At 45.0% G+C, this 25,663-nt stretch overlaps 1 protein-coding gene and 2 pseudogenes across 2 annotated transcripts in view; 2 read left to right on the top strand and 1 right to left on the bottom strand.

Moving 5' to 3' along the window:
* LOC100603526 (zinc finger protein 252-like) overlaps positions 1-16,465 on the bottom strand; it is a 35,481-nt gene extending 19,016 nt beyond the window's left edge. Inside the window, exons 1-3 of one of the 2 annotated variants that reach the window (XM_030804620.1) lie at positions 16,387-16,465; positions 13,205-13,371; positions 7,733-7,840 (exon numbers count right to left, since the gene is read on the bottom strand). In XM_030804620.1, coding sequence (XP_030660480.1) covers positions 7,733-7,840; positions 13,205-13,328 — 232 coding nt within the window. In that variant the 5' untranslated portion in view covers positions 13,329-13,371; positions 16,387-16,465. Of the gene's footprint in view, positions 1-7,732; positions 7,841-13,204; positions 13,372-16,386 lie in introns of those variants that run through there. The other variant, XM_030804621.1, reaches the window with a different exon arrangement.
* On the top strand, positions 8,118-8,782 carry LOC101178421 (annotated as a pseudogene).
* A 91-nt stretch (positions 16,466-16,556) lies between the features above and the next one.
* LOC105739746 lies at positions 16,557-17,176 on the top strand (annotated as a pseudogene).
* The last annotated feature ends 8,487 nt before the right edge of the window (positions 17,177-25,663 follow it).

Below are 25,663 nucleotides of genomic sequence, written 5' to 3'. Positions count from 1 at the left end.
TTTTCTAAATTTTTTAGAAATTTTACTTTCAGTTCTGGGACAAATGTGCAGAACCTGCAGGTTTGTTACATAGGTATACATGTGCCATGGTGATCTGCTACCTATCAACCTGTCATCTAGGTTTTTAGCCCACATGCATTAGGTATTTGTTCTAATGCTTTCCCTTCCCTTGTCCCTCACAACCTGACAGGCCCCGGTGTGTGATGTTCCCCTCCCTGTGTTGATGTGTTCTCACTGTTCAGCTCCCACTAATGAGTGAGAACATATGGTTTTTGGTTTTCTGTTCCTGTGTTAGTTTGCTGAGGATGATGGCTTCCAGCTTTATCCACGTCCCTGCAAAGGACATGAACTCATTCTTTTTTATGGCTGCATAGTATTCCATGGTGTATATATGCCACATTTTCTTCATCCAATCTATCCGTGATGGGCATTTTGGTTGGTTCCAAGTCTTTACTATTGTAAATAGTGCTGCAAGAAATGTATGTGTGCATTTATCTTTATAGTAGAATGATTTACAATCCTTTGGGTATATACCCAGTAATGAAATTGCTGGGTCAACTGGTATTTCTGGTTCTAGATCCTTGAGAAATCACCACACTGTCTTCCACAATGATTGAACTTATTCACACTCCCACCAACAGTGTAAAAGCATTCCTATTTCTCAACGGCCTCACCAGCATCTGTTGTTCCCTTTTTTTTTTTTTTTTTTGAGATGGAGTCTTGCTCTGTTGTCCAGGCTGGAGTGCAGTGGCACAATCTTGGCTCACGCCCAGCTAATTTTTTTGTATTTTTAGTAGAGGCGGGGTTTCACCGTGTTAGCCAGGATGTTCTCAATCTCCTGACCTTGTGATCTGCCTGTCTCAGCCTCCCAAAGCGCTGGGATTACAGGTGTGAACCACCGTGCCTGGCCAACAATGGGGTTTTCTAAATACACAATCATGTAATCCACAAATAGACACAATTTGACTGCCTCTCTTCCTATTTGAATATTCTTTATTTCTTTCTCTTGCCTGATTGCCCTGGCCAGAACTTCCAATACTACATTGAATAGGAGTGGTGAGAGGGTATCCTTGTCTTGTGCCGGTTTTCAAAGGGAATGTTTCCAGATTCTGCCTATTCAGTATGATATTGGCTATGGGTTTTTCATAAATAGCTCTTATTATTTTGAGACATGTTCCATCAATACCTAGTTGATTGAGAGTTTTTAACACGAAGCGATGTTGAATTTTATCGAAGGCCTTTTCTGCATCTATTGAGATAACCATGCGGTTTTTGTCACAGGTTCTGTTTATGTGATGGGTTACATTTATTGATTTGCATATGTTGAATCAGCCTTGCAACCCAGGGATGATGCTGACTTGATCGTGATGAATAAGCTTTTTGATATGCTGCTGGATTCAGTTTGCCAGTATTTTATTGAGCATTTTCACATCGATGATCATCAGGGATATTGACCTGAAATTTTCTTTTTTTTGTGTGTGTGTCTCTGTCAGGTTTTGGTATCAGGATGATGCTGGCTTCATAAAATGAGTTAGGGAGGAGTCCCTCTTTTTCTATTGTTTGGAATAGTTTCAGAAGGAATGGTACCAGCTCCTCTTTATACCTCTGGTAGAATTTTGCTGTGAATCCATCTGCTCCTGGGCTTTTTTTTGGTTGGTAGGCTATGAATTACTGCCTCAATTTCAGAACTTGTTATTGGTCTATTCAGGGATTTGACATCTTCCTGGTTTAGTCTTGGGAGGGTTTATGTGTCCAGGAATTTATCCATTTCTTCTAGATTTTCTAATTTGTATAGAGGTGTTTATAGTATTCTCTGAGGTGTGTTTTTGCAGTGGCTGGTACCAGATTTTCATTTCCATATTTAGTGCTTCCTTCAGGAGCTCTTGTAAGGCAGGCCTGCTACTGACAAAATCCCTCATCATTTGCTTGTCTGGAAAGGGTTTTACTTCTCTTTCACTTATGAAACTTAGTTTGGCTGGATATGAAGTTTTGCATTGAAAATTCTTTTTTTTTTTTTTTGGAGATGGAGTTTTGCTCTTATTGCCCAGCCTGGAGTGCAATGGCGCAATCTCAGCTCACTGCAACCTGTGCCTCCCAGGCATGTGCTACCATGCCTGGCTAATTTTTGTATTTTTAAGTAGATACAGGGTTCCTCCATGTTTGTCAGTCTGGTCTCGAACTCCTGACCTCAGGTAACCTGCTCACCTCAGCCTCCCAAAGTGCTGGGATTACAGGTGTGAGCCACCACGCCCAGCCCAATTCTTTTCTTTAAGAATGTTGAATATCGGCCCCCATTCTTATCTGGCTTATAGGGTTTCTGCAGAGAGATCAACTGTTAGTCTAATGGGCTTACCTTTGTAGGTGACCTGACCTTTCTCTCTGGCTGCCCTTAGCATTTTTTCCTTCATTTCAATCTTGGAGATTCTGATGATTATGTATTTTGGGTTTGATCTTCTTGTGGAGTATCTTAGTGGTGTTCTGTGTATTTCCTGAATTTGAATGTTGGCATATCTTGCTAGGTTGGGGAAGCTCTCCTGGATAATATCCTGAAGTGCGTTTTCCAACTTGGTTCCATTTTTCCCATTGCTTTCAGATACACCAATCAATCGTAGGTTTGGTCTTTTCACATAGACCCATATTTCTTGGAGGCTTTGTTCATTCCTTTTCATTCTTTTCTCTCTAATCTTGTCTTCATGCCTTATTTCAGCAAGATGATCTTCAATCTCTGATATCTTTTCTTCCACTTGATCAATTCAGCTATTGATACTTGTAAATGCTTCACGAAGTTCTTGTGTTGTGTTTTTCAGCTCCATCAGGTCATTTATGTTCCTCTCTAAACTGGTTAGTTAGCAGTTCCAGTAACCTTTTATCAAGTTTCTTAGCTTCCTTACTGGGTTAGAACATGGTTTTTTTTTTTTAGCTCAGAGGAGTTTGTTATTACCCACCTTCTGAAGCCTACTTCTGTCAATTCATCAATGTCATTCTCCATCCAGTTTGGTGCCCTTGCTGGAGAGGAGTTGTGATCATGTGGAAGAGAAGAGGCATTCTGGATTTTGGAATTTTCAGTGTTTTTGCACTGGTTTTTCTTCATCTTCGTGGATTTATCTACCTTTGATCTTTGAGGCTGATGACCTTTGGATGGGGTTTTTGTGTGTGTGTGGGGGGGTCTTTTTTGTTGATGTTGTTATTGTTGCTTTGTGTTTGTTAGTTTTTCTTCTAACAGTCAGACCCCTCTTCTGCAGGTCTGCTGCAGTTTGATGGAGGTCCAAACCAGACCCTGTTGACTTGGTTATCACCAGTGGAGGCTGCAGAACAGCAAAGATTGCTGCCTGCTCCTTCCTCTAGAAGCTTCATCCCAGAGGGGCACTGACCTGATGCCATCTGGAGCTCTCCTGTATGAGGTGTCTCTTGACCCGTTAAGAGGTGTCTCCCAGTCAGGAGGCATGGGGTTCAGGGACCCACTTGGGGAGGCAGTCTGTCCCTCAGCAGAACTGGTGTGCTGTGCTGGGAGAATTCCCTTTGTCAGGATCAGCTGCTCTTTTCACAGCCAGGCAGGAAAGATTAAGTCCGCTGAAGCTGCGCCCACAGCTGCCTCTCCCTCCAGGCGCTCTGTCCCAGGGAGGTGACAGTTTTATCTGTAAGCTCCTGACTGGGGCTGCTGTATTTCCTTTAGAGATGCCCTGTCCAGTGAGGAGAAATCTAGAGAAGCAGTTTGGTCACAGCTGCTTTGCCGCACTGTGGTGTTCTGCCTAGTCCAAACCTCCTCGTCTCCTTAGCACTGTCAGGGGAAAACCACCTACTAAAGCCTCAGTAATGTCAGAAGGTGCTCCTTCCCTCTCCAAGCTCGAATGTCCCAGGTTGACTCCAGACTGCTGTGCTGGCAGTGAGAATTTCAAGCCAATGTTTCTTAGCTTGCTGGGATCCATGGGAGTGGGACTCACTGAGTGAGACCACTTGGCTCCCTGGCTTCAACCCCCTTTCCAGGGGAGCAAATAGTTCTGTCTCACTGGGATTCCAGGTGCCACTGGGGTATGAAAAAAACTCCTGCACCTAGCTCAGTGCCTGCCTAAACAGCCGCCCAGTTTTGTGCTTGAAACCCAGGACCCTGGTGGTGTAGGCTCATGAGGGAATCTCCTGATCTGCAGATTGTAAAAACCATGGGAAAAGTGTAGTACCCAGGCCGGGTAGCACAGTCCCTCATGGCTTCCCTTAGCTGGGGGAGGGAGGTCCCCCAGCTCCTTGCACTTCCTGGGTGAAGCGATGGTCCTCCCTGCTTCTGCTCCCTCTCCATGGGTTGCACCCGCTACCTAACCAGTCCCAGTGAGATGAACTGGGTACCTCAGTTGGAAATGCAGAAATCACCCATCTTCTGTGTTGGTCTCAATGGGAGCTGCAGACGGGAGCTGTTTGTATTTGGCCATCTTGGCCCCTTCCTCAATGCCTACATTTTTTTTTAAAGTGAGTAAATCAACAACCTAATCTTCTACCTTAAAACACTGGGGAAAACGAACAAACAAACAAAAAAACAAAACTAAACCCAAATCAAGCAGAAGGTAGAAAATAAGGAATATAACAGAAACTAATGAACTAGAGAATAGAAAAAAGGCTTAATACAAATTCTTCACAAACTCCTCCAAAAAAAACAAAAGAGAACACTTCCCAATTCATTCAATGAAAACAGTATTACTCTGACACCAAAAACAGGCAATAAAACAACAGATCAGCATCTCAAATGAATACAGACACAAAATTCCCCAACAAAATACTAGCAAATCAAATTCCACAATATATATATAAAAATTATACACCATTACTGAGTGGGATTTATCCCAGAAATGCAAGGTTTGTTTAGCGTCCAAAAATCAATTAATACATCATATCCATAGAATAAAGGAAAAAATCAAGAAAGGAAAATAAAGACATTTTCAGACAAACAAAAGCTCACAGAATAATGCTAACTTAAGTACAAGAAATACTAGAGGGAAATATTCAAACTGAAAATAATGATCTTAGACAAAAACACAGAACTGCAGAAAGGAATGAAAAACACTAGAAAGGGTAACTCTAAATGTATATTTACCATCAAAAATAGCAACAGAATAAACTCTCTGGTGAGGTTTCAAAGTAGCTAGTACAAAATAAGTGACAATAATAATGAAAGGCAGGAGAGGGACAAAAGGAAACGTAAGGATCTTGCATTTTTCAAGAAGTGGTAAAAATATTAAGGTATACCACAGTAAGTCAAAGAGACATATTTAATCATTAGAGTCATCACTTAAAAAAGAATGTACAACTAAAAAGCTAGTGGAGAAGAAACATAAAATTACATAAAGTTTGGTTTATTCAAAAGAATATAAAAGGCCGGGTGCAGTGCTTCATGCCTGCAATCCCAGCACTTCGGGAGGTCGAGGTGGGCAGATCACGAAGTCAGGACATCGAGACCATCCTGGCTAACACGGTGAAACCGCGTCTCTACTAAAAATACAAAAAATTAGCCAGGCGTGGTGGTGGGCGCCTGCAGTCCCCGCTACTCAGGAGACTGAGGCAGGAGAATGGCGTGAACCCGGGAGGTGGAGCTTGCAGTGAGCCGAGATCGTGCCACTGCACTCCAGCCTAGGTGACAGGGTGAGACTCCGTCTCAAAAAATAAAGTTTATATATAATTTATAGTGACAGAAAGGAGATCAGTAATTGCTTCAGGATAGAAGTAGGAAGGGGTGAGAAAGGTGGGAAGGAGTGAAAGATGATGAAGGAGGAGAAAACTTTTGGGGGTGATGGATATGTCTGCCCTAGATTGTAGCAATGGTTTCACGTGTATACATATGTCAAAAGATATAAAATCATATACTTTAAATACTTGTTAACATATTATATGTTAATTACACCTGAATAAGCTGGTTCTTTAAAAAAAAAAAATAAGTGTATGGGGCTGAGACCAATCTGCCAGGGACCTAACGCTGTTCTGTCCCTGGCTGGCTGTGTGATCAGTTTCCTGGGCACCAATTGTGCAGAGATATTGGCAAATTCCATAAATTCATTGTGACAGCACAGTGCCAGGACTGCATCAAGCACCAATGACCAATGTTAGCTGTGTGGTAGCGCAGAGCCCTAGGACTCTGCTCTGCTTACTGTTTACATGCCCAGGTCCCCCACTACACAGGAAGAGACGCTTTCTAGCTCATCTGTTTCCCTAAGACCCAGAATCAGCCTGGGATGCTCTGAGTGAATAACAGCAGGAATGAGAGACTTGGAAGAGAACGTCTCTCTAAGTGGTGTCTCCAAGCAGCCAAAACAGAGCTGGCCAACAAACCCTGTGGGATAGTGTGAAATATATATTTGGTCTTCATCCCCATGACCTGGCATACAACTCCTAAAATCCTTGTAATCTCCAAAGTGCTGTCTTTCCGTAGGCTTATGTTGACTGACAGCTTTAGGATGAAGCTGGTCACTGGAAAGGCCAAGTCATGGTTACATGATTGGGATTCTCAGCCCCAACGCCCCAAACTCAGAGAGGGGAAAGGAGCTAAAGGTTAAGTTTATCACCAATGGCCAATGGTTTGATCAATCATACCTACATAATAAAGCCTATATAAAAACCTAAGAGGGCAGGGTTCAGAGAGCTGCTGGATAGCTAAGTGGATAGGATCCTAGAGGGTGATGCACCCAGGGAGGGCATGAAAACTCCACACCCCTTCCCGCATACCTCTGCCTACAAATTTCTTCATCTTTATCCTCTATAATAAATTGGTAAATCTTTTTTTTTTCTTTTCTGAGAAAGGGTCTCACTCTGCCACCCAGGCTGGAGTGCAGTGGCATGATCTCAGCTCACTGCAACTTCTGCCTCCTGGGTTCAAGTGATTCTCATGCCTCATCTGCCCAAGTAACTGGGACTACAGATGCACGCCACCATGCCTGGCTAATTTTTGTATTTTTTGTAGAGACGGGGTTTCACTATATTGGCCAGGTTGGTCTCGAACTCCTGACCTCAAGTGATCTGCCCACCTCGGCCTCCCAAATTGCTGGGATTACAGGCATGAGCCACTGCACCCAGCCTAAACTGGTAAATCTGAGTGTTTCCCTGAGTTCTGTGAGCTGCTCCAGCAAATTAATAGAACCCAAAGTGAGGGTCATGGGAATCCCAACTTGAATCCTGTTGGTCTCAAGTTTGGAAACCCCGAACTTACAACTAGTGCCTTGAGGGGACAGTCTCAGAGACTGAGCCTGTGGGATCTGAGGCTATCTCCAAGAGAGCACAAGAATTGAATTGAATTACAGCCGCTTGGAGCATGGGAAAAACCCTCCATACATTTGGTCATGAAGTTTGTTTTTTTGTTTTTTTTTGATTTTTTTTTTTTAATAATTTTTTTTGCACGAAGTTTTTGTTGATTGTTGCTGTGGTGTCAGAGCAGAGGAAAAACGTAATTAGCATTTTTCCCAAACAGCCTAAGGAGTGGATGACATAGAAGTGAAGGGACTGGGAGCCAGCTGCCAGGGAAAGACACTTGAGCTATTTTTTGTGGCTGAAAGAGCATTTTCTAGGGTAAATAAAACACAAAACTACTTATGGACAGATAACAGGGGCAAATAACAGCAAGAAAAGAGGACAAGATAGAAAAAGGAGGAGGAAAGCAAAGGCCTGAGGGTAACAAGAGATTTGTCTGGAGCTTGTAGAGAAGGGATTCGTGAGTGAAGCTGCAGCACCTACCACAGAAGCAGAGTGGGGGCAAACTCACCTTCTCTCTTGTGCCTCCAGCTCCCCTGAGTTCTCAGGATGTGAGGGGTCCATGGTTCGTCCCCCCGCTCCAGCCTCGAGATGACATCAGGTTTGGAAGCTTGAAGTCCTGCTCCAGAGAAAGGAAGCAAGACCTGAAAATTCATCCCAGGTAGAGGGCAGGATGGACCTGTGGTCTGAGTCTTTGAGCTGGTTGTGTCCTTCTCTGCCACCTGGTCTCTAACCGTGGAGACACAGGCCTCTGCCTAAGCTGAAGAAAGGCCAAAACTAGCTTTTCAGGGGGACAGGCAGCATAGATAGGACAGCGTTGGGGCCTGAACACATCACGGTAGATGACTCATAGTGGGGGGTGTTGAACCCCAGCAGAAGGGCTAAAGGGGGAATGAGTCTCCAGCACCATGTCTGGTTTGTCTGGCCCACCAGTCCATCATGGCCCTTGTCCGTCAGCCTTGCTGCTTTTGTTCCTGCTGGGCCCCAGCTTGGTCCTCGCCATCTTCTTCCATCTGCCCATTAACTCTCGCAAGTGCCTCCATGAGGAGATCCACAAGGCCTACTAGTGACTGGCACATACGAGATCTCTAACCAGTCTGGGGGCACTGGCGGCATGTACAGCCACCTCAAGATCACAGATTCTGCTGGCCATATTTTCTACTCCAAAGAGGATGCAACCAAGGGGAAATCTGCCTTTACCACTGAAGATTATGACATGTTTGAAGTGTTTTGAGAGCAAGGGAACAGGGCGGATACCTGACCAACTCGTGATCCTAGACATGAAGCATGGAGTGGAGGTGAAAAATTACAAAGAGATTGCAAAAGTTGAGAAGCTCAAACCATTAGAGGTGAAGCTGCAACACCTAGAAGACCTTTCAGAATCTATTGTTAATGATTTTGCCTACATGAAGAAGAGAGAAGAGGAGATGGTGATACCAGTGAGTCAACGAACACTCGGGTCCTATACTTCAGCATCTTTTCAATGTTCTGCTTCATTGGACTAGCCACCTGGCAGGTCTTCTACCTGTGATGCTTCAAGGCCAAGAAGTTGATTGAATAATGAATGAGGCATATTCTCCTCCCACTTTGTACCTCAGCCAGCAGAACATTGCTGCGATGTGCCTGGCCTAAGGCATCCTACCAACAGCACCATCAAGGAATGTTGGAGGTTTCTTGCCAGAAATGATCTCTTTTGGTGTGCGAGGATATGGGGTACCACCTACACCCAACAAGTCAATGAGGGACTTCTTTTTAATTTGGTAGGATTTTGACTGGTTTTGCAACAATAGGTCTATTATTAGAATCACCTATGACAAAAAAATAAGGGTTACCTAGATAATGCCAAAGTCAGTATTTGTCCTGGGTTCCCTTGTGTGATCTGTTTGAACCATGTTTTCTTTTCTTCTCCCACTTGCTCAGCAGTTTGGGCTTCCTTTCTAGTTCTTTTACCAAGATTTCTGTGTGACCATGTTGACTTCATTCAGATTGCCCTCTTTCAATTTCCTTGTGAAAACACTCTTAACTTTCTCTTTACCCTTAGCTGAAACGTTTGAGTAGCTTCTGGTGATATCTTTTCATGATTTTATGTCTCTTAAAATGGTGATGGATGTGACACTTCATAAAAGTGAGCTTTAAACTGTAGATAATTCTTAAAGAAAATGTCATTTCAGACAATTAAAATATTTGTGCTCAACTGCTTGAACGTTTTTCGTGTATGTGTATTTAATTCTATGCAGTATTATCGCACGTGTAGATTTCATGTGACCACCATCACAAGACAGAATAGTTCTATCACATGGATCCCTTGTGCTGCCCTTTTACAGCCACAGCCACATCCCTTTCTTATCCCCTTACTCCAACCTATGGCTACCACTGTTCTGTCCTCCATCTCTGTAATTTTGTCATTTCAAGAATGTTGTATGAATGGAATCATATAGAATGTAATCTTATGAGGTTGACTTTTTTCATTCAGGATAATTCCCTTGAAATCCATCCAAGTTGTTGCATGTATCAAGTTTCTTCCTTTTTTTCTTTTAAAAATGTTTTATATATTTAGGGGGTATAAGTCAGACTTCTTACATGCATATATTGCATCATGGTAAAGTCTGGGCAGTTATTTTGTTTGTTGAGTAGCATTCCATGGTATGGATGTACCAGTTTGCTTAACCATTCACCTACTAAAGGACATAAAAGTTGTTTTCAGTTTTTTGCCCTTACTAATAAAGCTGCTGTGAACATTCACGTACAGGTTTTTATATGAACTTTTTTTTTTTTTTGAGATGGAGTCTCGCTCTGTCGCCCAGGCTGGAGTGCAGTGGCACCATCTCGGCTCACTGAAAGCTCCGCCTCCCAGGTTCACGCCATTCTCCAGCCTCAGCCTCCCACATAGCTGGGACTACAGGCGCCCGCCAGCCCCGGCTAAATTTTTTTTTGTATTTTTATTAGAGACGGGGTTTCACCGTGTTAGCCAGGATCGTCTTGATCTCCTGACCTCATGATCCACCCGCCTCAGCCTCCCAAAGTGCTGGGATTACAGGAGTGAGCCACCGCACCCGGCCTATGTGAACATACATTTTCATTTTCTGGGATAAATGCTCAAAAGGGCAATTGTTGGGTTGTGTGGTAAACACGTATATTTTTGTAAGAAACTACCCTACTCTTTTTTCCAGAGTGGCTGTACCTTTTACATACAGCCACTCATACAATTCATACAGCAATGTATGACTGATCCAGTTTCTTCACATCCTCACCAGCATTTGGTATTACTACTATTTTTTATCTTAACCATTCACATAGATGTGTGTAATGATAACACATGTGGTTTTAATTTGCATTTTCCAGTGATGGAAAGTATGTTAAGCTAATGATGTTGAGTATCTTTTCATGTGCTAATTTGCCATCTATATATCCTCTTCGGTGAAATGTCTGTTCATGTCTGTTGTCTATTTTCTATTTAGGTCATTTGTTGTTTTTACTATTGAGTTGTCAGAGTTTTTTTATACATCCTAGATAAAACTCTTCTGTTAGATATGTGGTTGCTTGAATTTTTAACATAACTTCTACCAAGGAAAAATAAGTAAAATTTCCAACTCTTCTTGCATGGCCAGTCACTTACTTAATTCCTGTCCTTCAGTGTTCCATCTAGAGAATTAAGAGATATGATGTATAAAATAGATATCTAGGAGGGCCATTAAGAGAGTAAATACTTAAAAATACAAAGCCAATGAAAGCAAAGCCAATAATCACTGCAGGAATATGAGGTGCCTAAGGGCCAAAACTAATGTAAATAAGAGAAAATGTGGATATAAATGACCATGTTTATAAACAGTTATGAAAAATGCTGTCACTTGAAATCTTTCCCACATCTCTCAAGAAAGTAAGTAGGAGTTTATCCTTTCTGTAATCTCTTTTTAGCCCTGCTGACTATTACAGGGCTTATTTAATCACAGTGGCAAGAATTACATGTATCTTACAGTAAAGAAGCAGAATACTGGAATTGTTAGAGAACCCTGATGTGTTGACCCGATAAAGTACAAAGGTGGAAGAGGGAATGAGTTATGTTGTCAAAATCTCAGGCTATTCTGTTAATGTTCCTGCTACTATGAACCCAAACCTGTTTTTTTCCCCTTTTGACTCCTTGTATCTTCCTCTCATGTGGCATAAAAGTAGTTCTGTCGTTAACTTGTACAACATTGCCATCTGCTGTTAAGAATTGGTAGGTACTGCTTCTGAGAACCTGGCTGCAGATCCTTACCATAGGCAGCAGATGTTGAGTACAGATCTTCAGTATTACACATACTAAGTTACAGAGGATGCATCCAAGTAGAGAAAATAATATGTGGGTTAAGATCCATTCTTAAACTTTTTTTTTTTTTTGGGACAGAGTCTTGCTGTGACGCCCAGGCTGAAGTGCAATGGTGCTATCTCAGCTTGCTGCAACCTTCACCTCCTGGGTTTGGGTAGTTCTTCCTCCTCGGCCTCCAGAGTGGCTGGGAGTGCAGGCGCACCCCACCATGCCTGGCTGGTTTTCGTATTTTTGGTAGAGATGGAGTTTCACCGTGTTGGCCGGGCTGGTCTTGAACTCCTGACCTCAAATGATCCGCTGCCCTCAGCCTCCCAAAGTGCTGGGATTACACGTGTAAGCCACTATGCTCATCCTCCATCATTAAACTTTTTAATGTGAAATTCTATCATGTACCATTAACCTAACAAGGTTTTCTTTCCTATTTCTGACTGGTGCCTTTCCCCTTTTTAGGAGCAATGAAAGCCACTCTGTTAGTTATGTTCTTCTGATGCGACAAAATGTCAAGAAGATAGGAGAAGAGAATATTTCATTTTGTTGATGCTTTTGTTCCCAAGTGTGACCCTAAACTTAAGCTTTGTAGGACCTGACATTCTCTCATGTCCCTTCCCTTTACTCATGCCAAAACTATCAACTGGGACATTTTGTGCTTTTAGTTTAAAAGTTAATTGATATTACACCTTGGTTTTATCCAAAAAGTATTTGCCTTTGACCAAAGACTGATGCAAGAGCAAATAAGCTTTAAAAACAGGGGTGTTATGTGCTTTCCTCAATTTTTGAGCATGCTATCCAAAATGGTCTGTATAATATAAATGAGAATGATGCAGTTTAAGTAAGTATTTTTATAACATTGTCATGGACCCCTGTCATAAAGCCATTTTTCAGTTTGGGAAAGAGGCATATAGAATTTATACAGATTCACTTGTAAATGTTGCATTGAGGATTTTTGTGTAAATTTTCTCAAGTAAAGGCTAGTAGAAACCAAAAAAAAAAAAAGGGCTAAAGGGAAGAGCACATTCCAGTGAAAGGAAAGCAGGGCTCTGAAACTGAACAGATCCAAATCCCAGATCTGCCACCAATAGGCTGTGTAAACTTAAGAAAAGTGACAGTATTTGTTAGCCTCAGGTTCATTTATAAACTGTGTATCCTACCACTGATCATCAAGACGCAGAAATATTAATTCAGGGGATAGGGATGTACTAAGTGTACAATGAACAATATTCTCCTTCTATAAATCAGGGAGGGTTGGAAAGGCATGGGAGGCCAAGGTGGGAAGATTCCTTGAGGCTAGGAGTTTGAGACCAACCTGGGGAACATGGAGGTTCTGTCTCTAAAAAAATAAAATAAGACAAGCATGGTAGCCCATGCCTGTAGTCCCAGGTACTTGGGAGGCTGAGGTAGGAGGATATCTTCAACCAAAGATGTCAAGGTTACAATGAGCTACGGTCTCACCACTGCACCCCAGGATGGGCAACAGGGACATTGCCTATTAAAAAAAAAAATCAAGGAGGGTCCCAGTACCACCTGTCCCCCTCTCTGTGCAAACCAGACCTGCATGGTACCAGGGTCAAAATGTCTGGTCTTTGGGCCCAGGGGGTGAGGAGCCTCTGAGCCCCAAGCTTGATCCTCAAGGTTAAGGAGCAGGAAGCCCAGGAGCTGAGCCCCAGGGATGGAACTTACCTAGTGAGACTAGGTTTCCATAGGTCTCCATCATCACATCCTTGTAGAGGCCCCTCTGAGCAGGGATCAGACAGTCCCACTCCTCCTGGGAGAAGGGTACAGCCACATCCTCAAAGGAAACCATGATGTGGAATGACAAGATCCTGATGCAGCCCTCAGGTCAGGACCTGGAGGGAGAAGACATTAGGCTTAGGACTGGTAAGATCCCTCTGGGAACATGTACCTGTCTTCCCCACTAATGTGAACTCTTTAAGGCAGACACTATATTGGCTCATCTTGGTGTGCCCCAACCCTGACCTCTACCGTACCTGGTCCAGGGACAGGAAAACAGTGAGAAGTACATTTCAGGGACTTGAACTCAGGAACTGAGGACATTGGTGGAGACAGGGAGCTGTCCACCCTCTCGGACCAGCCCCTTATAGACAGACTCCTGCCAAGAAAAGGCTGAGGTCACATGGAAGAGTCTCCATGAGGACCACTCACCTGGAGCCCACCAAGAAGGAGCTGCATGACGGCCATCACTAGGTGTCTGAGCTTGTCCTGAGGTGTCGGCAGAGCTGCAGGGAGAGGAGGGTGATGGGGCCTGACCAACCTTCTGCTCCCCACAGGTGCTCTGAGACTTCTAGGCCCAGACATTTTGTGGTAGCAGAGACCCAATTATGAGCTGCCTGAACACCCCAGGAAAGGTGGATGAACTAAGTAGCCAGTGGTCTTTGAGACCATATCCCCTCCCCACTTTCCTGCCATACTTCTCCATGTCTCAAGAGAGGCCTTCCTGAGGCCCCTGGGATGACAGCATCCTGAGGCCACCATGTGAAAGCCAGGACTGTGGCGGTGCACTTGGCCAGGAGAGACAATGGACTGCATTTCCCAGGCCCACCTATGAGGTCCTGCGCAGAGGGCAAACAGCTGAGAACAGCGGATCAGGCTCTTGTGCTAAGGCAGTGAATGAGCAAATGGAGAAATTGACACGTATGTGTGACACACAAACACAACGCCCAGGTGGTGTCAGGTGACGACAAAGGATACAAAAAATTAATGATGCAGCATGAGGGCAGCGACTGGTGGTAGGAGATATTTTACACAGGATGGCCAGGGAAGACACCTCCGATAAAGTGACAACAAATCAGAGATCTGGATGGAGTGAGGGTAGGCACCATGTGGATATCAGTGAGGTACATCCCAGGCAGGAGGAGGGCACAAGTGCAAAGGCTCTGAGATGCAAGCACACCTGTGTTCAAGGACGGGCAAGGAAGCCAGAGGGGCTGAAACAGACTAGGGGAGGGTAAAAGAGGTGGGTACCCTCTGGGGTGGGTACCTTGTAGGCCTTAGGGCTATGGGTTTTATTCTGAATGGATGGGAAGTGCCTGGAATGTCTGGGAAGAGTGATATGACCTCAGATGTGGTCTCTACAGCTGCTGCTTTGAGGGTGCTTTGAATACACTATGGGGTGGGGGTAAGGAACAAAAACAGGAAACCAGTCAGAAGGTTCTAGCAACAATCCAGCTAGAGATGAATGTCTTGGACCAGACTGGTGGTGGCAGAAGTGATAAAAAGCAGCCAGATTATGGATACATTTCAAAGGTACCATCAATAGGATTTGCAGATGAATTTCATGTAGGACGAGACACCAAGAGTTTTGACCTGAGCAACTGAAATTATGAAATTTCCATATACTCAAAAGAGTAAGGCTGCAGAAGGATTAAATGTAAAAGTTGTAATACAGTAATGTTTAAGATACCTATTAGATTTATAAATGGAAAATTAGGGCATTTGGATATACAAGTTGAAAATTCAGGAGTGAGGTTGGGCTGGCTGGGTATATACTGAAAACTGTCAGTACACAGATAACATCTAAAACCACACATCTGGTTTTATTTTAGCAGTGACATGTGTCACTCCCACAAAAGCCTTCCCAATTGGCCTCGGCATACACAGCAAGTCTCCTCCCCACAGCCCTCTACACATAAACAAATTCCTTAGTTTAGTTCAGGAGGAAATGTGCCCTTTTCCTTTGGCTCTAGGTGACCGCAAGGCCCAGTTCTCGTCACCAAGATGTTAAGGGAAGTTTGCCAAGGGGCATCTGAAAGGAAATAAGGGGAAAGGATTGACAAGAGAACCTTGGAGACACATTCTAGAGCCCTGGCATCTCACAACAAACTCTGGAACAAACCCTGTCTCATCTTCATTCAAGCCTCTGTTGGACAGATTTTCTGACTGGCCGCGGAACATAAGCTCATTGATGTCTTCGCAGTCTCCAGCTGAGGCATACCTTGGTCAGAGGGAATCTTCTAGTCCTCAGACAGGGCTTGCCTTTGACTGGCCCCTGCTGCTTATGTCCTTTGTGAATCACAAGCGGTACCTCTTAATGTACTCTGCCTTCACTCCTAAACGCATGTGGCAGGCATGTAATGCTGCTGTTAGGTGCATGGGCTGGGACTCGAATAGGACTGAGTTCTAACCTTGGATCCACCACTTACTAATGCAGAGGTCTCAGGTAATTGACTTGAGTTTTTCCACAGACCATAAAATGAGATTGACACTACTCCGTAAGTGACTATATTGAGTTAAATGAGAAGATGTATAAAATGCTCAGCACAGTATTAGCAAACCGCAAACAATACAAAGTCTCAATTGTCCTAATCAGTAAGTCAGCATTTACCGAGTGTATACTAAATGAACGTGTTGTTTGTTCCAGCCCATCTGTGAGATATCATCTCCTGCCTGTTCCTTTCCTTTCCCACAACAGAAGCTCCTTCACACCACAGCTCTCTCACAGCCTTACCCTTTCAGTCAATACATTCCTGCTAAATGAAATGCACTTTTCTCTCTTCTTAAAAAAAAAAAAAAGCACAATTCAGCTCGTCCCCTGACATTGCCCAAACTCCCTTCCTCTGCGAGACCTTTTTTGTCCCTCTGGCTTCCCTGCCTCAGTGTTGCCCGGGAGCCTGGACGACAGCCCGTAGACCTGCACGCCCCACTGCCTCCGCTCGTGCCTCACACCACCCCTCCGTCAACACAAAGCGGGCGCTCAGCAGCCCGCAGCCGCCCTCGAGGCGTCCTCTACGGGTCACTGAGGCCGCGGGGCCCGTCCTTCGGGCTCTCAGAACCCCGGCACCGTCCCCGCCCGCCCCGGCGCCACTCCGGCACCTCCGCACCAGGCGCCCTAGCTCGGGACTCACTCAGCTCGACCACGGGAAGGGAAGGAGCGCGAACGCTAAATCCCGTGCCGCGGAGAGCCAAACCCCCTGGACCGGAAATGCCTAATCTGAACTTCCGCCGTGCCCTTCAGCTCACCAACCAATTGAATTCCACGTTTCGTGGGTCCGCTCTAGGCGGCTGATAGTACTCGATGCTCTGGCAGTCCTGTTCCTTCCTGGTTAGTCCCTACAAGCCCTTGGCGGAATCTGCGGGTGAGAGGGCGCAGGTGCAGAGATGCCGCCGGCGGCGTGGGTGCGAAGGAAGGGACCCCAACATAGAGCGTTCCTGCGGACGCTTCTCAGGCCGGGGTTGTTCTCCGTACACTGGACCTGGCCCTTCCTGACCTAGGACGTCGCGCCGCGCACTGTCCCCCTCTCTCGGGTGCCTTTTCCCCCACCTCCAAGTAGTGATCAAGCTCAGAATCCAGCTCGCGCCCGCTGTGCACCTAGCACTTCCCACCTGTAGTCTTTTGACCTCATCGCCCCCTCGAGAAGGCTGCTGCCATAGCTTAAATGAGGAAGCCGAGGTGCAGAGAGGTTTCAGACCTATTCCGGTGGAGCTGGAATTCGAGAACCAACCGCTCGGTGCTGAGACGCGCGTGCGGAACGGGCGGCTGGCGAGGGTGAAGCGGAGTGAGGGGAGAGGCCAGGTGAGGAGCACGGGCGCCCGGAGGGAGGACTTACGAGAATGGAAAGGAAAGCAGCCTGTCTTCAGTGGGACAGTGGGATCATTAAGATGTCAGAGAATGAGCAGTTGTGGGAAGAGCCATAGGGTATTTTATTTTATTTTATATTATTTTATTTTTTTTGAGACGGGGTCTCGCTCTGTCGCCCAGGCTGGAGTGCAGTGGCGCAATCTCGGCTCACTGCAAGCTCCGCCTCCCCAGTTCACGCCATTCTCCTGCCTCAGCCTCTCCGAGTAGCTGGGACTACAGGCGCCCGCCACCACGCCCGGCTAATTTTTTTGTATTTTTTAGTAGAGACGGGGTTTCACCGTGGTCTCGATCTCCTGACCTCGTGATCCGCCCGCCTTGGCCTCCCAAAGTGCTGGGATTACAAGCGTGAGCCACCGCGCCCGGCCTCGGGTATTTTATTTTTTAGAGACGGGGTTTTGCTCTGTCGCCCAGGCTGCAACCTCGACCTCCCAGGCTCAAGCGATCCTCCTGCCTCAGCCTCCCAGGCAACTGGGACTACAAGCAACGTGCCACCACACTAAATCTTCTTTAATTTTTTTGGGGGGAGGTTGGAGGTGGGAGCGGGACAGGGTCTCTCTCCGTCTCCCAGGCCAGAGTGCAGTGGCGCAATTATGGCCTGACTCCTGGGCTTAAGCAATCCTCCCACTTCAGCCTCCGGAGTAGCTGGGACCACAGGCGCCCACCACCATGCCCAGGTAATTTTTGTATTTTTTTGTAGAGGTGGTGTTTTGCCATGTTTCCCAGGCTGGTCTTGAACTCCTGAGCTCAAGCGATCCACCCCCGTCTCAGCCTTCCAAAGTGCTGGGATTACAGGTGTCAGCCACCACGCTCGGCCCTAAATATTTTTTTAAAAGTTGGATTTTTCATGGTGCCCAAGGGAAGAGACACTCCTTTCCCTTTACTAAGACCATATTTTTAAGAAAACTTTGTAATAGGAAAATCTTTTTTTGCCCTCTTGAAATGTTTGTAAATTTTTTAAAAAGCTGCATAAGCCTCTTGCCCATTTTATAAACCAGGAATGTCTTTCTTAAGGAACTTGGAGTGATTTCTTTGAAATATAAAGGCCAAGGAAGATAGCTTCCCTCCTTGTCTCTGTGGGAGTTTAGCAGGTGACTGGCTCCAAGTTGCAATTACCTGCTTGTCATAGAGACATGAGGTTTATTTTAACTTTGGATAAAGGCAGTTAGCTGACACAGATGGCCGCCCCAAGTACCACATACCTGCCTTCTCGTTTAGAAACACTGTGGGCATTAGGGGCAACTCATGCAGAAGACCCAGGAATCTTCCAGGTATACTCCATGGGATGCCTGTTCCACTCTGGCCCATTGGCACAAGCCGGCCTTTTCTTTTAAGGATAGTGGGGTCCGTTCTGAGAGTGGCCTTTGCAACATCTCTCACTTCCCCTGTTGACTGCTATTTCTTTTCATCCTGCTTTCCTACTCCCTTGATCCCAAACTCACTAGGGGTATTTAGTGAGCACTTACTGTTGCAGTAAGACTTTAGCCAAGGAAGACGAAGAGACAGTTGGAGACCAAAGAGAACTTTAATTCGGGCATCCAAGTCTACAGCAGGCTCATGCCCCAAATGGCTGCTGACCCAGCCAAAGAAAGCAGGCTTGCTTATATGTCGTTTGAGGCATGAAAAACAAGGCAGGATACAAGTTTCAGACAAAGAAAGTAAATTATTCAACCTGTGACAATTCTGAGAAAACTTACATTTAGTTATCTTGACCAGTCAACCTTGAAGCTGGACAGACCTGGGGTAAGGGAAAACAGGAATTACAGAAGAATGTGGGAGTCGCCAGGCCGGAGATAAGCTTGGAAAGTTGAGATAAGCTCGCAGCTGCAACTTCTTAGCAATGCTGGTAGGGGCTGCTTAAATTTCTTAGCCTGTATATAACTTCTGAATAGCCTACACTAAATGGTAACTATTACCTATGTTATGTTTGTTATTTTAAACTTTAATATTACTTACTTTATTTTCCTTCCACATTACCTCTGCTGTTAGCAGCTTTGAGAAATGCTGCTATAAGATGTGGGAAGTCATTAAAGGATTTAAGCAGGGAGAGGCAAGGTCAGATTAATGTTTCAGAAAAATATTTACTGTTTTCCAGCTGAAACTAGTACAGTAAAATTTACTTTCTGGTCACAGCACACAGCAGCCACATCCTGGAGGAACTGTACTTCTCTAAGATCTAGTCTGTCCTGTGGTTTAAATGGCCTTTATCAAATTGTCTTTATTACTTTGTACACTGCTTTCACCAGTCTGCTCTTCCATGGCAAAGGGGGCAGAACTGTTATTTAGGGTTTTCCACATCCAGTATGCTCATAAGATTTTTACCCTGTGTGAACTTCCAGATGTCGAATGAAGGCTGGATGCTGACCAAAGACCTTTCCCCATTTTTTGCATATGTGTAGGTAGGGTTGCTCACCAGTAGTGTTCCCCTGATGCTTCATAATGGTTGATCCCAGAGAGAATGCCCTTTCACACTCATTACCTTCATAGGGTTTCTCTCCAGTGTGAGTTCTGTGGTGGGAAATTAGGTTAGAACTTTGAACAAAGGCCTTTCCACATTTGTTACACTGATAGGGCTTATTTCCAATGTGGATTCTTTGGTGTTACACAAGATTAGAGCTATGGTTGAAAGTTTTCCCACACACTGCCTTCATAGAACTTGTCTTTATAGTGAAATCTCTGGGGTTTTCTAAATTGTGTTAGTCCTTCTTAAGGCTTAACATGTTCACTGCACTACACAATTCCTCTCCACGGTAACTATTTGAGTGCTCATTAAAGGCGGTACTCTGACATTCTGCATGTTTTTGAGATTTCATTAGGATGTGGGCTTTCTGATGATTGTCAAAATGTGAGTTATCTGAAGCTGTGTCCAGATGAATTACTTTGATAGGTTTTCTCTTTTGTGGGAACATTCAGATATGCTACGGGGTTTGAGGTCAAGTCTAGGATGCTGTCAACCTTGTTATACTCCTGGCTTTTCTCCCATGGAATGTTTTTATGGATGACTGTGATTTATCTTCACATTTACTTGACTAGTACTTTCTTAAACATTTTCTTAGTTTTCCTCTACAAAGATTTCCCTGATATTTCTCTAGTAGACTCACAACTTTGTAGGCTTTAAAAAAGTTGGGTGCTTAGTCAATATCTCCTTTTTAACACTTATACCACCCACTGTGGTTTCATGCTTTGGGGGTTCCTTTAGGAGAGGCAACTCTTTGTTATCTGCCTCACAACCTGAAATGATGCAGCAAGCAGGAAACATGGCATAATAAAAAGACGACAGCCTTTTAATTCTAAAGACCAAGATTCTACATTTCCTCTTCTCCTTTCTAGACAACTTAGTCCCAAAGGTATAAAGTAAAGCTGAGCAAGGTAGCATCCATACCAGGGCTGGGGGAACCAAAGCAGGAAAGAGCAGCAGGGTGGAGGCCATCCATATAGCAAGACTGGCACAGTGTGTCCAGCCTGAGCAGGCTGAAGATGTCTTCATGGAAGGGCAGAGGCAGAAGGGCAAGAGGCAGGGGTTGCAGTGAGCCAAGATTGTGCCATTGCACTCCGGCCTGGGCAACAGAGCAAAACTCTGTCTCAAAAAAAAAAAAAAAAAAAAAAAAAGGAAACCTCTATTTGTAAGATTAAAACTATAAAACTCTTAGAAAAAAAAGGTATAAATTTTTGTGACCCAGAATTAGGCAATAGTTTCTTATAAGTGACATCACAAACACAAGCAACCAAATAAAAGATAAGTTGGACTTCAAAATGAAAAACTTTTGTGCTTCAAGAAATACCATCAAGAAAGTGAAAAGACAACTTATAGAATGGCAGAAAATACTTGCAAATCATATATCTGATAAGGGCACAATATCCAGAATATATAAATAACTCTTACGACTTGTCTAAACAGACTACCATAGGCTAAATGGCTTTGACAACAATTTATTTCTCACAGTTCTGGAGGCTGAAGTCCAAGATCAGGGTGCCAGCTGGCCGTTCTTGGTGAAGGTGGCCCCCTGGTTTGCAGACTGTTGTTTTCACACAGCACCTTTGCCTAGCGGAAATGGGGAGCCTGGGGCCCTTCATCCTAATCCTGTCTTGGGCCTCCACCCTCATTACCGCATCTGAATAATCTCAGTGGGGATTGGGTTTCAACACAGGCATATTGTGGTGGACACAGACATTCTGCTATAGCGCAACTCGACAATAAAACACATCCCAACTGTAAAGGAGCTAGAAAGGCAGAAAGCTAAGGTCAGTGGGGGATGCTCTGAGTGTCTGAAGACAGCGCAGCTATCCATAAAGATCACATGCGGCTTCCCTTGCATCCAGCTGCGCAAGGGCTGGTGCGGGCAAGGAAGTCCCACTGGGGCTTTTGGGGACCCAGCACAGCTCGGGCGAGTGAATGAGGGTAGAGAGAATGCCTCAGTGCGTCCGGACACCACCGAAACCATCGTCCTCCACAGGCACCTAGAGTGGATCCAGCTGTGTTCAAGTCCAGACGCACATGGACTGCCTCAGGACCACACTTCCCGCCCGGGTGGTTTCCTCCCTCTGGGAGCAGGAAAGGAGATGAGTCTTGGGGTGTGCGTGGGACTCCTGGCCTGGTGCTGCTGTCAGCTCTGAACCCTCCCCCGCTCTCTCCAGGAACGCACAGTTAGGCTCTTCGCGCTAGTCCCCCTGGTAGGGCTGGCCGTCTGGGACGCTTGGGCTTCCTTCCCTGACCGGCTGCAGGGTCTTTTGTGGCGTTTCTGTCTCCTTCGCTGCAGCGTGATCTGTTGTTAACAGTGGTAAATCCACATGGGTCTGCTGCAGCCTCAATTCTTGCCTCCTCAGAAGAAAGAATTTGACGGAGAGGCATGAAGCACAAAGCAGATGGAAAGATGGAGGCAAATTTTAGAGCAGGAGTGCACATTTATTAAAAAGCTTTAGAGCAGGAACAAAAGGAAGTAAAGCACACTTGGAAGAGGGCCAGGTGGGCCACTCAAAAGATCAAGTGCATGGTTTGACCCTTGACCTGGAGTTTTATACATTGGCAAGGTTGTGGCGGTCGGGGTTTGGGGACCATCCCTTCTCTGATTCCTCCCTTGGGGTGGGCTGTCCACATGTGCAGTGGCCTACCAGCACTTGGGGGTGGAGGTGGGGGCACAAGCCCACTGTGTTTACTGGAGTTGTGTATATGCTCACCAGTTGAATCTTCTAATAAGGTCATCAACCGGTTAAACTCTGACACTTCACCACCCAGTGTGCATGCTCAAGCCCACTTGCCCAACTCCTAAGATCTCACTGGGAAGCTGCTGATAACCAGCTTCAGGTTTTTTCTATCTGTTGGGAGACTGCCTTTCCCTGGTGCTGGCAGCAAACAATTCTTATTTGAGAGACAATTAACAACTACCTGACTGTCCCTTGATGGTCGCCTGGTGTTCCTGGTGGGTGGGGGGGCTCTCCAGACTGCCTGATTACCTACTGTAACGCTATCACCCCCACTGAAGCTCCAGAGCTCTTGGGGAAGACGTTATCCACTGAGCCTGTTCCCAAGAAGCAAGATTTTGACTTTACTAAACCCTCCACAATCTGTCAGACACAGTTCTGCATGGATAAATAGCTGTGGATGACTGACCCAGGAAGGTGCTGAGGTGAGCGGGCTCCTGAGAGACAAACATGCTCATGAGAGAGAACTTTCTATTCAGTCAGCCTTTGAGCAAGCGCTTCTGTTAAATACAGCAGGCATGGTGTATTAGTCTTGTCTTAGGCTGGGCGCAGTGGCTCATGCCTGTAATCCCAGCACTTTGGGAGGATGAGGTGGGCAGATCACAAGGTCAGGAGATCGAGACCATCCTGGCTACCATGGTGAAACCCCCGTCTCTACTAATAATACAAAAAATTAGCCAGGCTTGGTGGTGGGCTCCTGTGGTCCCAGCTACTCAGAAGGCTGAGGCAGGAGAATGGTGGGAACCTGGGAGGCAGAGCTTGCAGTGAGCCGAGATCGTGCCACTGCAGTCCAGCCTGGGTGACAGAGTGAGACTCCATCTCAAAAAAAAAAAAAAAAAAAAAAACAAGAAAAAAGGAAGTCCTTTCTTTCATTGCTATATTCTCTCATTGCTGAGACTGGGCAATTTATATGTTTTTAGAAAAGGTTGAATTGACTGACAGTTCCACAGGCTGTACAGGAAGCATGGCTCGGGAGGCCTCAAGAAACAGTCATGGCAGAAGGCCAATGGGAGGCAGTCACACCTTACATGGCTGGAGAAGGAGGAAGGCAGAGCAAAGCGGGAGGTGCTACACACTTTTAAACAACCAGATGTTGTGAGAACTCACTATCATGAGAGCAGCAAGGGGGAAATCCACCATCATGATCCAATCACCTCCCACCAGGCCCCTCCAACACTGGGGACTACAACTAGACATGAAATTTGGCTGGGACACAAATCCAAACCATATCACATGGATAGGCTGGGATTGCCATAAAGACTGTATGGTGAAGGACTAAGAACAATATAGTGCAGCCACCAGCGCAGGCCTTCCCAGATAGAGGTGGGGGCTGGAAGGTGAGGAGGAAGGAAGAGAGGGTGAAGGCAATGGTGTGTGTGTGTGTGTTTGTGTCTGTGTGTGTGTCCTGAGGGGCCTGGGAAGATTTCAGGGGAAAGGAATCAGGGAGCTGGCATTCCTGGGAGTTCTGATTATGCTCTGTCAGTACTTTCCCTGACAACAATAATGATATAATTTAGCATTTATTGAGTGCTTATCCTGTGCCATTTATTCCCCAGAAAATCCTCTTGAGGTGGCATATTAATCATGCTTCTCCAGAGAAGCAGAACCAGCAGAAGCTAGATAGGTAGGTTGATATGGAATGGCTCACACAATTATGGAGGGTGAGGAGTACCATGATCTGCTGTCTATAGCCTGGAGACCCAGGAAAGGCAATGGTGTAATTCAGTCTGAGCCAGAATCCAAAGGCCTAAGAACCAGGGAAGCTGATGGCATAAACCTCTGTCCCAGGGCTGGAGAAAATGCAATTAGATGTCTCAGCTCAAGGTGAGACAGGAATAAAGGGGCAAATTCCTCCTTGCTCCCCTTTTTCTATTTCACGCCCTCAACAAATTGGATGATGTGCACCCATGTTGGGAAGGCGAATCTACCTTGCTAATTCAAATGCTAATCTCATCTAGAAGTGCCCTTGCCCAGAAATAATGTTTAGTCTGGGCACCCCATGGCTAGTCAAGTTGACAGGTAAAATTAACCATCCCGGTAATTACTATTTTTTTTTCCTACTTCACAGATAAGGGACATAAATCATATGGAAGCTGAGTAATTTGGCCAAGGTCACACTTCTAATAATTGACCAAACTAGAACCCAGCTAGACTGGTGCCCATGCACTATGATGTACTGACCAGCTGAAAAGTCTAAGACTTTGACCCAAGCTGAGATCTTGGGCAAGTCCTTTAAGCTCTCTGGGAGTCCATTTCCTTCATTTATAAAATGGAGATAATAACAAAATGTACCTCATCTACCTCATTAATTAGTTGTAAGATCAAGTGAACTGTTGTTAGTGTTCTCAGAGCCATATTTGCCAGCAAATGTACTTTTGATAGCTTAGGACTATCTTTAACTGTTTTAGAAAAGAAGCATATGCTAAAACCTTGCAAAATCCAGTCTAAGTAAATGTGACTGTTATAGGAAGGCCATCTCTGGAGTTGGGCCATTTATAAAGAAGATTCCAAGGCTCCGATACCTGCCTTCTCTTCAGGACATGCACATTCCTGTCCTGCATTTTCACTGATTTTTGTGAGATGCTTACAGTCAGGAAAATTTACAGCAGTACCCTTTCCCAAGCATTCTCTTTAACTATGGAAATATATGGTTATTTTTTTCCTTAATTGATATCATATTCTTTTTTCTCATCTTCCTTGGTATATATTTTCTCATAATTTTTCCTAACTTAAAAATTAGATGATAATTTTTTTGGCTTTTAATTTCTTGTTTGGTGGTGTCTTTAATGACTTTGTGCCTTTCATTTATTTACTGACATCCATTCTCCTATATTTTATTTTATTTTTTGAGACAGGGTCTCTATCTTCTAGGCTGGAGTGCAGGGTGGTGCAGTCATGGCTTACTGCAACCTTGAACTTCTGGGCTCAAGTGATCCTCTTGCCTCTGCCTCCTGATTAGCTGAGACTACAGGTACACATCACTATGCCCAGCTAGTTTTTTAAAAATTACCTTTTGTAGAGACAGGATCTCACTGTGTTGCTGAGGCTGTTCTCAAACTCCTGGCCTCAAGGAACCCTCCCAACTCAGCCTCCCAAAGTGCTGGGATTACAGGCATGAGCCACTGCACTTAGCCTATTCTTCTATATTAAAAAAATCTCATACATCCATTATTCTTAAGATTTCAAATATTCTTTGAGGAAGCAATACCTTAATCAGTAATCTTCACCTTTAGCTCATTTTTTAAAACAATTTTTTTTGTTGTTTTTTTAGAGGCAAAGTCTCCCTATGTTGCCCAGGCTGCAGCCTCAAACTCCTGGCTCAAGTGATCCTCTTGCATCAGCCTCCC

Source organism: Nomascus leucogenys, chromosome 23 (assembly GCF_006542625.1).
Source record: "Nomascus leucogenys isolate Asia chromosome 23, Asia_NLE_v1, whole genome shotgun sequence".
NCBI classification, from domain to species: domain Eukaryota; kingdom Metazoa; phylum Chordata; class Mammalia; order Primates; family Hylobatidae; genus Nomascus; species Nomascus leucogenys.
This window is presented reverse-complemented; position numbering and strand designations above follow the sequence as displayed.